This window comes from Echeneis naucrates, chromosome 6, assembly GCF_900963305.1.
Source record: "Echeneis naucrates chromosome 6, fEcheNa1.1, whole genome shotgun sequence".
Classification (NCBI taxonomy): Eukaryota; Metazoa; Chordata; class Actinopteri; order Carangiformes; family Echeneidae; genus Echeneis; species Echeneis naucrates.
The window spans coordinates 7,880,028-7,894,290 of record NC_042516.1 but is presented as its reverse complement, the minus strand read 5'-3'; the positions used below and the strand labels follow the sequence as shown (position 1 = coordinate 7,894,290).

At 37.2% G+C, this 14,263-nt stretch overlaps 1 protein-coding gene across 4 annotated transcripts in view; it reads right to left on the bottom strand.

Moving 5' to 3' along the window:
• The window catches only part of ulk4 (unc-51 like kinase 4), a 68,433-nt gene extending 54,793 nt beyond the window's left edge, over window positions 1-13,640 (bottom strand). For 3 of the 4 annotated variants that reach the window (XM_029504401.1, XM_029504404.1, XM_029504403.1), the window contains exons 1-17: window positions 13,599-13,624; window positions 12,750-12,890; window positions 12,386-12,485; window positions 11,937-12,076; window positions 11,692-11,854; window positions 11,117-11,218; window positions 10,771-10,854; window positions 10,473-10,539; window positions 9,923-10,069; window positions 9,412-9,611; window positions 8,655-8,724; window positions 8,368-8,434; window positions 8,128-8,220; window positions 7,851-7,911; window positions 7,554-7,768; window positions 6,990-7,036; window positions 6,461-6,539 (exon numbers count right to left, since the gene is read on the bottom strand). In XM_029504401.1, the coding sequence (XP_029360261.1) occupies window positions 6,461-6,539; window positions 6,990-7,036; window positions 7,554-7,768; window positions 7,851-7,911; window positions 8,128-8,220; window positions 8,368-8,434; window positions 8,655-8,724; window positions 9,412-9,611; window positions 9,923-10,069; window positions 10,473-10,539; window positions 10,771-10,854; window positions 11,117-11,218; window positions 11,692-11,854; window positions 11,937-12,076; window positions 12,386-12,485; window positions 12,750-12,887 (1,773 nt within the window). In that variant the 5' untranslated portion in view covers window positions 12,888-12,890; window positions 13,599-13,624. Of the gene's footprint in view, window positions 1-6,460; window positions 6,540-6,989; window positions 7,037-7,553; window positions 7,769-7,850; window positions 7,912-8,127; window positions 8,221-8,367; window positions 8,435-8,654; window positions 8,725-9,411; window positions 9,612-9,922; window positions 10,070-10,472; window positions 10,540-10,770; window positions 10,855-11,116; window positions 11,219-11,691; window positions 11,855-11,936; window positions 12,077-12,385; window positions 12,486-12,749; window positions 12,891-13,598 lie in introns of all 4 variants that reach the window. The other variant, XM_029504402.1, reaches the window with a different exon arrangement.
• Between the last annotated feature and the right edge of the window lie 623 nt (window positions 13,641-14,263).

Below are 14,263 nucleotides of genomic sequence, written 5' to 3'. Positions count from 1 at the left end.
AGTAGCAACAAATCACACGACTTTTGCGTTAATTTAGAAAGATTGTCACCATTATAGACTGTGGTGACCAGAGGAAATGTTGATTTTTATATATAACTGTTCAGTTGTTTACTTCATAACAATCAGATTCAGAGTTTAACGTTGATATCAATGTTCAATGTTGTTTCAACATTTTTCATTGCCACAAAAAAAAAACTACAAAAACAGCATTGGTTTTAAAATTAATTCAGTTACTATATATATCTAATTTCTTGTCAATACTGACCCAAAATTACATTTACACACTACAAGTATTAAAAATATTGCTATGATAGCATTATGAAGGGTTGAAAGATAATCTCTTGCAGTGAATTGTTACCAAAAAAATCTAATTCTGTGTTGGAATAAAAGTTGAAATGACAATAATGAATAGTAGCTGCACGGTATCTAAATAAGTTGATTCCACACCTGTACTGCTGCCTATTTCCAAATTCCACCCACAAGTGCACTCTCATCCGGCCTGGTTTCACTCAGTCAATGTCTTCTTACCAAAAAAAAAAAAAAAAACTATTATAACTGCAACTATTGTGATGCTATTGATGAGAGCACAAGTGACAAAATAGTTTTGTTTGTTTGTGTTAACCACCTGCAGGTCAACATTAGCAAAACAGAGACTTGTGGTATACTTCAGGAAGGCCAGAGCTACGCTCCCATACACCGGGGTTGAGATGGTGGAGATGTTGGGAGAAAACTAGTCTGTATAACCTGTTGGAGGGCAAAGTGGACTTGAACAGGAACTCTACACAAAGAGCCAGAGTCAGCTATCTTTCCTGTAGTCTTTCAACTTCAGTGGCATCACGTTGCTGATGTTTTATGCGTCTAGAGAAATAGCCTGAGAGCGGCTGACTGCAATAGGCTCACTCCTGGGGATGTGACTAGACCTCATAAATTTACTTGTAGAGAGAAAGATGTCATCACAACGTTTGTCACCCTCCACATAGGTTAGCCAGAGGACTGTGTAGCTTCAGATTCAAAGAGACTTATTGCTCCTTAATTTCAGCACTTCTGTCCATTTTGTGATTCGGCCACATTACAAACTTTTTCATTGGCATATTATTCTCTCTACTTTTTTTTTGGTTTTTATTGTTGTTTTTCTATTTATTACTATTCTATAGTAGTTGCTCCATTTCCCATTTGTGTGATTTACACTCACACACTTCAAAGGAGAGAAAGAAACAGAAAAGAAAAACTGACTGGGTAAAATGGAGAGCATTAAAGAGGACAATATGAGTTGGACAGCAGCAACAATCTCAGTGCAAACCAGTAAAATGCATACACAAACCGATATACACTCGATGACACAGTTATAGATACGCACAGCTGGATACATGTGAAGTCAGACACACAAACACACATAGGCACAGGCAGAGAGTTAAGTATATGCAGAGACAGCCTTGCTGGCTTGCTGCTTCTTGGCATTAGCATTACTGCCAACTTCCCCCCTCTGTGATCTGATGTAAGGACTGCTTCACTCTTTTTTACTTTTATCTTTCCTTCCTCCCTTCTCCACTTTTTATTTTTCGATCTCATTCCACTATCTCCACCCTCTGTTGTTTTTCTCTCTATTCTCTACTACTGCCTATTTTGAATGTAAGCGAGCATGAATATAACTTGCAACATGCTGTGTCACTGTTAACCCACTGTATTAATGAAGCACATGAATAATGAAAAAAAAATCTGCTCTTGGGTTTCTTTCTGTTTCCCATATTACTGTGATGTCCTCTTTCTGTCTCCCTTCCTGAGCTGAACCCCCTTATAATATAAATTGCTGAGTAGGAAGTTAAGATTCTGGGTTGTGTTTGAAACTGGCCATGCAGCTGCTGTCAGGCATAAGGTGGTGAAAGGCACCACTGTGCAACTAGCCACAGTGAAAACACAAATGTGCATACACATGCACAGACACAACAGTTCCCCCAGAACACATTTACATAATCTCAGCACTACCTCAAATAATGCACATGAATACACACACAAAAACACAGAAACATAAGCATTTTGTTTACACATAAAAACAACACTCAGCACACAGAATGAGAAGACATCCCAACACAGCAGACAAAAGGTGCTCTCACACATTTAAATAGTGCATGTCAACATATATTATGTGTAACTACATATGCACTTGGATCAGCTATATGTGCAAAAACAGAATACAGGGAGAAGGTTGGTAAACTATTAGACATTTACAGAGTAAATGTCACATGACTTAAAATGATGATGATTTAAAAGCAAACTCTAACCTTCTTATCTTCACGCCCACAGTTTTCCTCTTAAATTGGCTTAATTTTGAAAATTAACATGCAAGCCTGTTAGTGAGATGATTAACCTTTACAGCATGTACGTATTTTCTCAGATGTCTCATGGCAGGTACACACACACACACACACACACACACACACACACACACCTACAGATTGCTGTGGACTTTTGGACTGTATACCTTTTTGACCCCACATTCTACTGAAACAACTTACACAGTGGAAGCTTTACAGGCTGAATTGCTGTAAGAGCCAGAGAAAACTTTATCAGTAATAAGTGAAGGGGAGATTTTATGTAAATTGTTCCCTTAACTTCACTAAGTTGCACGAGGAAAGCAGAAAGGTCATGTTACCATTAACCCAGAAATTTTTATTTTGATTTAATTCAATTTGAGGATTTCAGGAAAAAGGGAGTGTGAGGGACAAAACCAAATAGACTAGATGAGGAAAAGTGAAAACAGCAGACAGACAAAAAAGACAGAACGAGATTGAGACAGACAGGTGTGTGTGTCTGTATATGAGTATATGAGTGTGTGTGTGTGTGTGTGTGTGTGTGTGTGTGGGGGGGGTGGGGGGTGGGGGGGGTGGAGGGTGATCGAAGTATATAGCAGTTACCATGGTAACTAAACCCAACCCTCATACTCCAATCAGCAAGACTGCAGCAGGAGAACCCCTGCTGAGACAACACACGCAGAAATGATAAGTATATCACTATAACATGAGAATATGCACAAACTCATTGACACGCACACGCACATACACACACACTGAAAGGAAAATAGAACAACACTGGTGCAGAAGGTACAGACTATCCTGCAAAAACCTTTTTAAATATTTCTAAATATTTCTCAAAAAAGCCTATGCAGACAGGCAAATGCATGTTTGAGTGCGCACACCCAGACACGTACACATGGAAGCGCTGCTGAGTCTATAGATGCACACAAAAATAGTCATAGACACAAACAGAAGGACAGCTTTGCCCATTGCTTAACAATTTGTTATCCAACAAAAGCTGCAGGGAGGTATGGAGGGTAGTAGAAAAAACTGTTCCGCCATTTGTCTGTAACAACAGGCACTCCGAAAAACACTGCTATGCAACAGTCAGCCATTTTGTAAATCGCCGTGACGACTTAGTAGCAGTAAAGTGTCAGTACAAGTGGTGAAAGAGAGAAGAAAAAAATAATCCCGGAAGAGAAGTGTACATAGGATACGAGCAACTGTAACCGAATGGATTTCTCTCAGAATAATAAACAGATGTGATCAAGAAGACGAAGAGACAAAGAATCATTGAACAAGAAAAGAGAGAGACAGGAGAAGGGTGTTTAAATCTGCTCAGGATGAAAGGCTCAAATAAGGGAGAGCGGCTCCAGATCTCACCACCATACTAAACTGCTTTTACGTTGAATTAGTTCAGCACCACACAGTTTGAATGTGTGTGTGTGTGTGTGTGTGTGCGCGTATGCATTGAGGGGGGCTCAATAAAGCATCGGAATTGTCTTTGTGTGTGAATTGTCTAAAAGACCTTGCATGTCGACAAGTGTGTCCTATTACTTTAAAGCACTTTCTTGTGACAACAGTTACATTTGGCAGATTATGAGGAACTACAAAATAAATTTAGTGCAGATCAATGCAAACAGTGTTGGGATAAATCCTCCCCTCAAGTAGGCTATAATATTCTTCTTTTTTTTTAACTGCAAGATAAGATAAGATAATTTTGGAAGCTGCGTCTGTTATTCAGTCTTCCCACATTGATGTACAATGGGATCCAAAAGTCTGAGACCACTTTAATGTTGTCATTGGATTGAAAAAAAATAACAGAATCACCACAAACTACTTCCTCCAAAGTGACTATTGAGTAAAATGAACTTGCTCATAAAAATAATAATAATAATAATAAACAACAGGGAAATTTTGAAAAAACTGATGATTATAAACTTCATGAAGATGGTACTCACTGCAGGGCTTTTGTATTAGGTTGCATTAATTTTAGAATGATTAACTGGCTACAGTGAATACTTGTGAATACTGTAAACTATGTGCAGCTATAATCTACTTGCATCATTTACTATATAGCAAGGAAAGGTTACGACAAAGATAATGGTAATTATTTAGCAAATAATTTTAAAGATGGAATATATACTGTACATATAAACAAATAATCTATAAAGATTAATATAATATCAAAAAGCTATCAAAACATTATTATAGCTATCACAATAGTTGTGCTAGTTAATATCACAACCATATTCTATTATTATAAGCTGGAATTCCAAATTTTGGCTTATCCTCACAAACTGAAAGGGCTGTTTGAAGGTTAGGACTTGAGGAAGGGAGGATTTATTGGGTGATGGATAAAATTAGGGTTAGGTTTGGATTAGTTAGGGTAAGGGCTAGGGTTATCACTAATGATAGTTAAGGTAAGAATGGGGGCTAGGGAAAGTGTCATGATGTCAGTCTGTCTGACATGGATGAGAGGGAGGGCAGTGAGGCTAATTATAGACTTTTTGTCTTGTAGGTTTTTAATGCCCCCTGCTGGTAAACACTAGGATTATAGTATTATCAATTTACAGTGGACCTAAACAACCACTCCCATCCTCATCTTCTGTAGAAAGTTATAGGTTTTTCCTGTTGTTACTATTGATGCCACAAGCAAAACTAAATCAAAAGTCATTAGTAAAATTCTAAGGAAATATCACGGATATGTATTCAAACATGGACAAGAACTTTCTATTGATGAAGCAATGTTACTATATACAACGGTGTAATCATCATCATCAATCATGTGTTTTCTGTATGTTCATCTGCATAAAAGTACGTTCATCATCCTATTTATAAGATGCTTATGGCGGGCTCCTGCTAGTCATTGCAGCCACCCCATGGTGAAAATCGGTACTGTAGTTTTGACTTAAGTATTTCTGCAAAGGTTAGGATAAGCCCCAGTATAATAATTAGAGGTCCAAGCGAAGATGGAACCCTATAGTGATTGCTCGGCTTATTATTATTATTTTTTTTTTTCCTGTCACTTTTCTTCTTCTGCCCATAAAACTCAAGACCATACATTGAAAAGTCAGCAAATTTGGTAGGATTCTAGAGGGTCATGTCCTGATCAATTGACCAGTGTACAAGCTGGTGTCTATGGGTCATATGACCTGGCAGCCATTTTGGATCAATGTTGCCATTTTCAAAAGGTCATGCCCCTTGGCCCTTTTGACCAAAAGTCACCAAACTTGGTAGTGAGGTTCCCTTCATTACAAGGAACAAATTTGCCTCTTGGATCATTCTAGTCCGCCATATTGGGTTTTAAGCTAATTTGCATAATGATGATTTCCTAAATTGCGAAGCAGAAGATGGTACATCAAAAAAACATGGCCACCACAAGCCAATCCTTTACTCATTAATATGCAAATGAGCCAATATCATACACAAGATATTTCAAATTTGAAAGCAATACATAAAAAATACAGTCACCAGAAGCACTTGAACATGCCCATTTTGAAGATAATTTTTAATATGTGAAAAAAACAATACTTAAAAATTATCTTCTCATGAACTGTAACATCAAATGCTGAAAAAATTAAATTGTAGGGCCTCTGGGGTATCCTCTATCTTAATTGCAAAGGAATAATCACTAAATCAGATAGTGTCAGAGCTATGTGTCAATCTAATTGCAATGGGTTAGGGTTTGGGTTCACGAGTTTGTTGTTATTTAATAGTTGTCTGCTTTTGAACCACTGGCCTGATCAACAAAAAACTTGGTATGGAAAACCTTTACACTGACCTCTGTGTAATTTCTGAAGGAAAAGTTCTTACTCCAAGAAACATGGGCCCCATAAATCCCCCAGTAACCCAATATTTTTCATGAACATTTTCTATACACTATCCTGTTAAAATATTCATCACTGATGTTTTGCGCACAGAATAAACATCCCTAAACAATTTGTTTATGTGGGCTTGGACCCCGTAATTGCTGCTTGCCGTTATACTTAGATATGAAATACATGATTTGAATTGAATTTAACAATTTTTCTTGTTTTGCAGTGCACCAATTTGTTTAAGAATTAAGTTTGTTTCTGTGTTGCTAATGTTACACTTTCAACCCAAATATTTCAACAACAACACAATATAAAATCTTTACTTCCAAGTGCATGTCTGTCTGTGTGCACCTCAGAAACAGGGCTGTCCTCTCCAAGTTTAGTGCAGTGCAGAGCCAGGAGACCCATCAGTCTGAGAATCTTGCTTCGTCTGAAAAATATTTTTAATTTTCATTAAATCAAATATGTGACTAGTTGAGTTTATTTGCATAACAACACAGGACAATCTTAGTATAGTCCAAAAACTAATCTTTGCATCTTCTTTGCATTTGCTTTTTCAGTAACTTGGAAACATAGTTCCAAATAGAGAGAAAATGATGGCATAAAGAAGGTAAGAAAAATGCCACATCTTTGTAAATGGAAGTTCCATCTTCCATGTGATTGTCTGGCCCTGATGTACAGTCAAAAGCACCATTTTGACTGGTGGCTGAGTGATGAGAGTTCTTCTATCCTATTTAAGGTCTGTAACATCAATAATATTTTTGATATCTCTTGGTAGCTCGTAGTTAATCTTTACCAGTCTGTATTTTAATATTGTACCTATTAACCAAACATTCCTTGTACAAGTTCACAATTTTACAGAAATATAATTTGTACTTACACATCCCAATTTGGAGCTTTTTGCAACTGCTGTGTCAATGCTGGAAGCTGAATGAAGGGCATAGATTGGAGAGACAGATAACAGAAAGAGAGAAGCCAATTTCTGAGAAATGTTGATGTGTAACAGTAAAACACACATTTTAGATTCATTATGCCTTTTAGTAACCTTGATCAAGTTTGATGCTTGGAATCTACCCTTAGCAAGTCAACAGGATTATGTTTTTGTTGCTGCTCTAATGACTCCTGCTTGACAAATGACCAGTTGGGAGCAATGGAAAGAAAGTTATGCATGTTACATCATCCTGGTTGAACTATTATGAAAATAGCTGACAAAATTACGAGCAAAAATGTTACCGAGGGCACAAGAACCACAAAAAAACACCAATTCATAATTTATTATTTTGTATGTGTTCTAGTTTACAAACAAGTAATGTTTCAACTAACTAAGCTAAGAGCAAGGACTCCTACATTGATTCCTACTGTTATGATCTAAAATCTCCCTAAGGCTCCAAAATTACTCTGGGAGACGAAGTGGTACATTGAGAGTAAATCCATGTTTTCCTACCAGTGTTGAGTTAATCAGCCGGTTAGCAATAACTTTATGTCCAGCCACACAGCAGAGGTAGCAAAGTAGGTTGAGTTTGGATCGAGTGGCGGCGGAGGAAGCAGCGGCAGAAATGGAGGAGAGAGGGTTGGGGACATTCTGTTCTTCAAGAGATGAACAGAGCTGTAGGAGGAAGACATGCCACTCTTCTTCACTCAGGGACTGCAGCTTCTCAACTAGAGAGGAGAGGAGGCGAATAAGCACACTTTAGTTTGTGAAAAATCTTTAACACAGATTGAAAAAAATGTTTAAATGTACCTGAATGGGCTGGCACACAAAGGGTTTTAGAATCAAATCGAACAGGACGACTCTTTAAAATCTAAAAAACAGAAAGAGAAAAATGAACTTTATTCATGGCTTTCTAAAGTTCCCTGTAACTATTTCCCTTCCTTCCCATTCGGGTAATTTTATTGTTATCATGGCAAAAAATTCAAGTTATACAAGTTAAAGAAAACTGTGCAAGAAAGACCCTTTCAACTTAAGTTCACTGAAAGTAAATAGATGTATTTTAAAGGTCTGTGTACAATAATTTAACCTTGGGGTTGTCCATGACTGGGGTGATAGTCAGATCGCATTCAGTATAGAGCAGACTTTTCACACAGGATGTGATGTCAGTACCACTGCTGGCCTTGGAGCAAAGGAGAAAAAATAAAAAAGAAAAGAAGAATCAACCTCATTAAAAGAGGAGTGAAGTATTGTTAATACTGTTGGTACAAGTCAGTCATACTAGTATAATAACAATCGCATCTATCTGTAGTTATATGATGGCAGTAACCTGAGGTATAAGGCTCTGGTTTAGAGAGTCTGGGGTACTACAACTCCTCCTTGAGTTGGCACGGGAGCTAGAGGAGAATAAAAAAATAATATTTAGATATAATTTCTCTGACAGAATTTGTAAATTGCAGAGTAGTCATTAGTGCAACACTTAAGATTAATATTTTTCTTCAGAGTAAAGACATTATCCAGGTCATCAATTAACTCATTAATTGACCATGAAAACATGAGTAGCCACTGTGACCCAGAGAACTCCTACCAGACTAGATAGACAGACTGAACTGATACCTGATCTGAAAAATATCCTCAGTGTTGTCCTCATCCACACCACTCTTTGGCCTAAACTCCAACACGTTATCTGGAAAAGGAAGCACATAAGACACTGAATCAGAAATTTGACATTACGTTGTGTCATTCTTATCTGGGATTCATGCCTAGTAAAGGCAATGCAGGTGAAAGACTGAACACACATTTTAATCAGAAGGTGAATCTATAAAATTGGAGAAATGGTAAACTGAAAAATCAAGAGGTTTGCAGTAAAAAAAAAAGGGGAAACAATAGGACACAACGGAATTGGCTTATTAAAAAAAAAAACCCAGATAACTACAGCTGTCTTCGCATAGTTCAAACAGAGAAAAAATAGGCTGGTAAAGGCATGACAACTGAAGAAAATAATCTTTTGTTAAACAGTGTGGGTTTGCTGACCATGCCTGTGGCTATAAAGTTACAAATTCTGAATGCTGCTATTACTTTGAAACAAACAGTGTTGCTTATCATGACGACAGTGATTGCTTAAATAAATACAGCATAAAATGTCAGATCAAATTCCTTTCATATTAACTCCTTATACACAAATATAGTTCACTCACACAGAAAACATACATGTTGTGGCCAAAAATTACTTTTATGTCTAAGTTAATACATGTTAAACATACCCAAACACAGAACTAAGCTAATGTGTTACTTAGTGTGAATGACTTTTGGGGCTGCAACGTGTGGCACACGTGCTGGGCTCCAGTTAGCTTGGGGTTATCTTCTGCCTTACCCTGTCCCTTTTGTTTTCTCCCCTTTTCTAACTCTCTAACAAAGCTCTGGTTGTTCCTTAAGGTTCCACCAGTAGTGTCGCTGACAATTTGTTGGCAATCAGGCCATTTGTCAGTTGTTGCATTTGTCGGCAAAGTCATGTGCCTGTTCTGGCATTCATCAACCTGTAGTGGACGTGCAGGGTCAGGAGTCCTTGTGTATCTGTAGAGATATTGATCAACACAAACTATTCAGCAAAAAGTAAAATAAATATCATATGAACTGCTTTCAGTGACCATAATGTTTGGTTTGTGCCCTATAATTCTGCAGAATCACAATGAAATGTGTTTCAAAACATTAAACCTCTGCCACTAATTTAAGCGTAGGTAGTACTTTAACATATGTAGCTACCATTTATGTGTTTATTACTGCTTTATCACAACACGGATTTGTTTAGATTATAATGGCAACAAAATGTTTGTAGAATGATGTTGGAACTGTAAGAGCGAGAAAATAATAATATGGCAGCAAACCTCGAGCTAGCAGTTACAACTGCCTCAGAGCAGAGAATCTTTTCCTTATCTCCTTCTTTATCCTCATTTTCTCCCTCTTTTATGTAGTCTTCCTCTGTCAGTACAGGTAACCAGAAAGGGTGGTTCAACAACTCTGGCCAGTTCATCCTGAAGAACAAATACAACAACGCTGAAAGTAAATGTGAAACATGACTAGCTCAACACAAAATACAAACTAACACTGAAGAAAATTCTTCAGTGTTTCTCTTGCTCTCTGTCAATCCAACTTTGTTTATAAAACTTAACAGGCCACAGGATTAGAATAAAGTAATGGACTTAGTTTAGCGGAAAATGTGTTTAGTTTTTTTGTTGATACCACAGAAAAGCGATACATAAGTTATAAGAATTGTATTTCTTCAAAGACCACAGGGGGGCTGTCGTATTGTAATTACAATCAAATATAATCATAAGCTTCCTCAAGATTTCCAGCCCCCAATGTGACAAAATGCTGTAAAGACATAAGTAGTAAGTGTGTAAGTAGGTGTGTGTGTGCTGTGTCCATGATGCTAACCTCTCATGCGGGTTTTTGTGTAGCAAAGCTTTCAGAAGACTCTGGAAGTCCTCACTGGGGGTACTGACTGAAAACACAGGTACAAAAAATTATGTTTTCAGGAATTAAACAAATTATGGAAAAAAAAAAAACTAAACCTAAAAACTTTATTTTCAACAACATTTAAGATAAAGTAGCCCCAAACACAGCATTATACTGCTAATGACATATTTTGAGATTTCAACTCCAAAATAAAAATATTTTGGTAGAGCTGCAAAAAATGTGGGTAGGCTGTGTGAGAAACTATAACTAAACTTACCTGTTTGTCTGGGAGGTGGTTGTTGCTGATATAAAATCATGTCTGTTAGTTCACTAGGGCTATCAGAATAAAACGGAGGTTTACCTGGAAAACAAAAACAATTTGGGTTTAAGTTTTGGACTGCATTGTATCCTGTTTTCTATTTTACAGTTGCTTTGTTTTACCTATTTGCAGTTTGGTTTCTCAGCACATTAGCTCTATTTATTAATAATTACAATCTATTTACATTTTTACCATCATAAATTGAAAATTTCCAACACAGGTTTAGGGTTAGTAAATCATTAATACAATGTGCACTTAATCATATTTGGTATATGCATGTCAGCATGCTTGTGCATGTGTGTACCAGTGTACATGTAGTAGAGTATACAACCAAGGGCCCAAAGATCCGAGTTAATATTGGTTTCTGATCCTTGCAAAACTTCTGGAGCACAGTATGCTTGAGAACCTGAAAATATACATCACATAAGTATGTTAATGAGGAAACACAAAAACAGGAAAGTGGCCTAGCGGTGTTGCCCCACAACAAGAAGGTTGCTGGTTCGGTTCCCAGGCCTGGAGCCTTTCTGTGCAGAGATTGCATGTTCTTCCCAGTTTCCTCCCACAGTCCAAAGATATGTATGTAATTTGTATATGTATGTAATTTTCCACACATTTCCTATGCTTTTAATTTCTGATGTGATCACTATGTCATAGCACAAACATGCTCCATCTCCTTGTGACTACTGTCACTCCTGAAATAAGCCAGACAAGAAGTGTTCTTCTCAATAAACCTCCTGTGGTCCTAAACCCAGACATCTGGCCAGAAGTCTTACCATGAAATCCAATTCACCCTTGCTAACCCATAAAATTTGTTCCTGTTAAGCTTCTCTATAAATCAGTAATGCACAGATAGCTAATGTGATTAGATTTCTATCTGACCTTGCAATCTTTTCCTAATGTTGTCAAAGGTCTCCTTTTCATCTCTCTCTCCTGCATTCTCAGATGTTGCAACCTGCACAAAGAAATCCTCCAGTGTCTCTCCCTCTGCCTTGGACAGACTGAAGTTCCCAAACTTTAGGATGCCACTACCATCCAGCAGAATCTGCAGGCGACAAACAGACACCATTATCTATAAGGTAATGATGATGGTAGTGTTTCTGTTATGTTGATATATGAATTCAAACCTTAGAAGGGGTCAAATCTGAGAAAATGATTCCTGATTCATGCATGTATCTCAATGCTTTGACCAAGTCCCATCCAAACCTCCTCACAACATCTTCTGACAGACATCCATCCTGATTAACAACTGACTCCATGGAACCACCTAACAGATATAGATGAAGAGAGAGACAAATGAAAATGCACAAGGGAGAGAGACAAAGAAATTTACATAAACAATTATTAAACAATTTAGTTAAAAAAAATAAAAACAGCAAGCTCTCAACATAAAAACAAGATATATTCTTATTCTTGCATATGTCACAAAATATAGTTATCTGCTTGCAAAATTTTGCAATTGCAAGCTTCTATGAGATGCATTTGTCATTTGCCATCATTTACTGGATGAACTGCAAAAGATGATTTCATTTGATGATGCATTACTACTTATCCAGAGTCAATAATAATCACTGACCTGTGCAGAGCTCCACTACCAACCAGAGGTGGCTACTGGTTTCATACCATTCATAAAAGCATGCTATGTTTGGATGATCCAAGTCATGGCTGAGACGAACCTAGCAGGGAACAGCAACAAGGCATTACATATATAAAGTTACTCTTTAGCGACAGACTGAAAAGCGGTAGCTGTTGTAGGACCAAAATGTTGTGTTTTGTTTTTGTTTTTTTTTTTCCAAATTAAAGTGTACAAAAGTAGGTCACTGTAGTTCCTAATCTTTAAACCACTTTTTATGGTTGGTGATCACTGATCAGGCTGCATGAAACAGTATTATCAGAAAAAAATTAACGGATGTCTTTAGAAGATTAACATGTTAACCTACGTGGTTAGTGATCTCAGGTCTTTTGGCTTTGTCAGTGCAGATGATAGCCACAAAATCGAGATGGCCCTTCCTTCTTCCTTTGTAGACCACAGAGCTACTACCTACTCCAAGCTCTTCATACAGGATGTAGTTTTCCATCCTCTGTGAGGATTAATCAAGAAGCCTAAAGTTACAACTATTACAAATTTCAGCATAATTTAATTCACAAAGAGAACTCAGATAAATATCAGACACAAAAACAATCACATTTTTATCATTCTACTCTCTTAGCTGTATTTTTAAACAATGATGCTAGAGCAAACACTTTACCCAAAATATCCTTTCCCAATGAATCAATAACAAAAACCGACTCAGAATTGTAAAGTATAATATTAAAACAAGCATTAAAATAAACTATAGTTCGATGGGGAACTAACATATATATCAGGTATTTATTTACATCCCCCTGCAATCTCTGTGTAAAACGACTTCCTGTGAAAGTTACCAGATGATAACGTTAATGCCTAATTAGCTCAATGACACCTGGCCAGAGATTCACTTTTTGATTTGGTACCTTAAATTACCACAAGCAGCAAACCAGATACATTGCGTGCTACGTGTTATATTAAACAAAAGACACTTTGGAAATGAAATCATTCCAAAGTTGAGGAAATAACATGTAGCGTTAACTTATAGGTGGACAGCTGTGTTAGTACGCGAGAACCGCTAACTTTATCGTCTATTCAGCGGCGGGGGCAGTTCGCTTGTAACAAGATAACGGTTCATTGCAGCATCGAAAAAGCAACGTAGTTACTCCAAAACGTTGTTGGGCACACCGACAGAATTTAGTTTCCCTTTCCTTAAACTTACTCTTTCTTTACCTTTGAAGTTACCTCTTAGACGACGACGCGCTGTTTGTTGGCGGAAGCGCAGTGGGTCAAGTCATGCCAGCTAGAAAGGGGGGAGTCTTGAATTTGTTGAATTCAAATGAAACAAAAGCCAACAATCGAAATCAACGAGTGTGTACAAAGAAATGTAAAAACGCATATTAACGAACTTTAACTGCACGTGATCCGTATAAAAACTTTAATTTAGTATAAACGTTTCTGTTGGTCTTTACCTGACCACCTCGAAGTAGCATTTTCCCTCGTTGCTAAGACACAAGCGTGGACACAACAGACAGCGCACAGGCAGTATTTTAGAGCAAAGGATTTCATTTCCAGTAAAACTGCTGTATTACTGTTCAAATTACACTGTTGTACTTGCAGAAACAAAATACAGACATTTTACAACTTCACATCTTATATCAAAGTGATTTTACTTCTCGTTAAATTTGTCTTTTAAGCATTAATTTTCCAAAATACCTATTTTCTGTTCCTTCAAACCACACTGAAGAAAATGGTGCAAATACTGTTATTATATTCAACGTTTATAATCTATAGTCGATAATCCCCACACTCCCAAAAACAGAGACAGTAGGATGACGTCACGCATTTACTGAGTGGGATACACTGACACCCTGAATGTATTTCTTT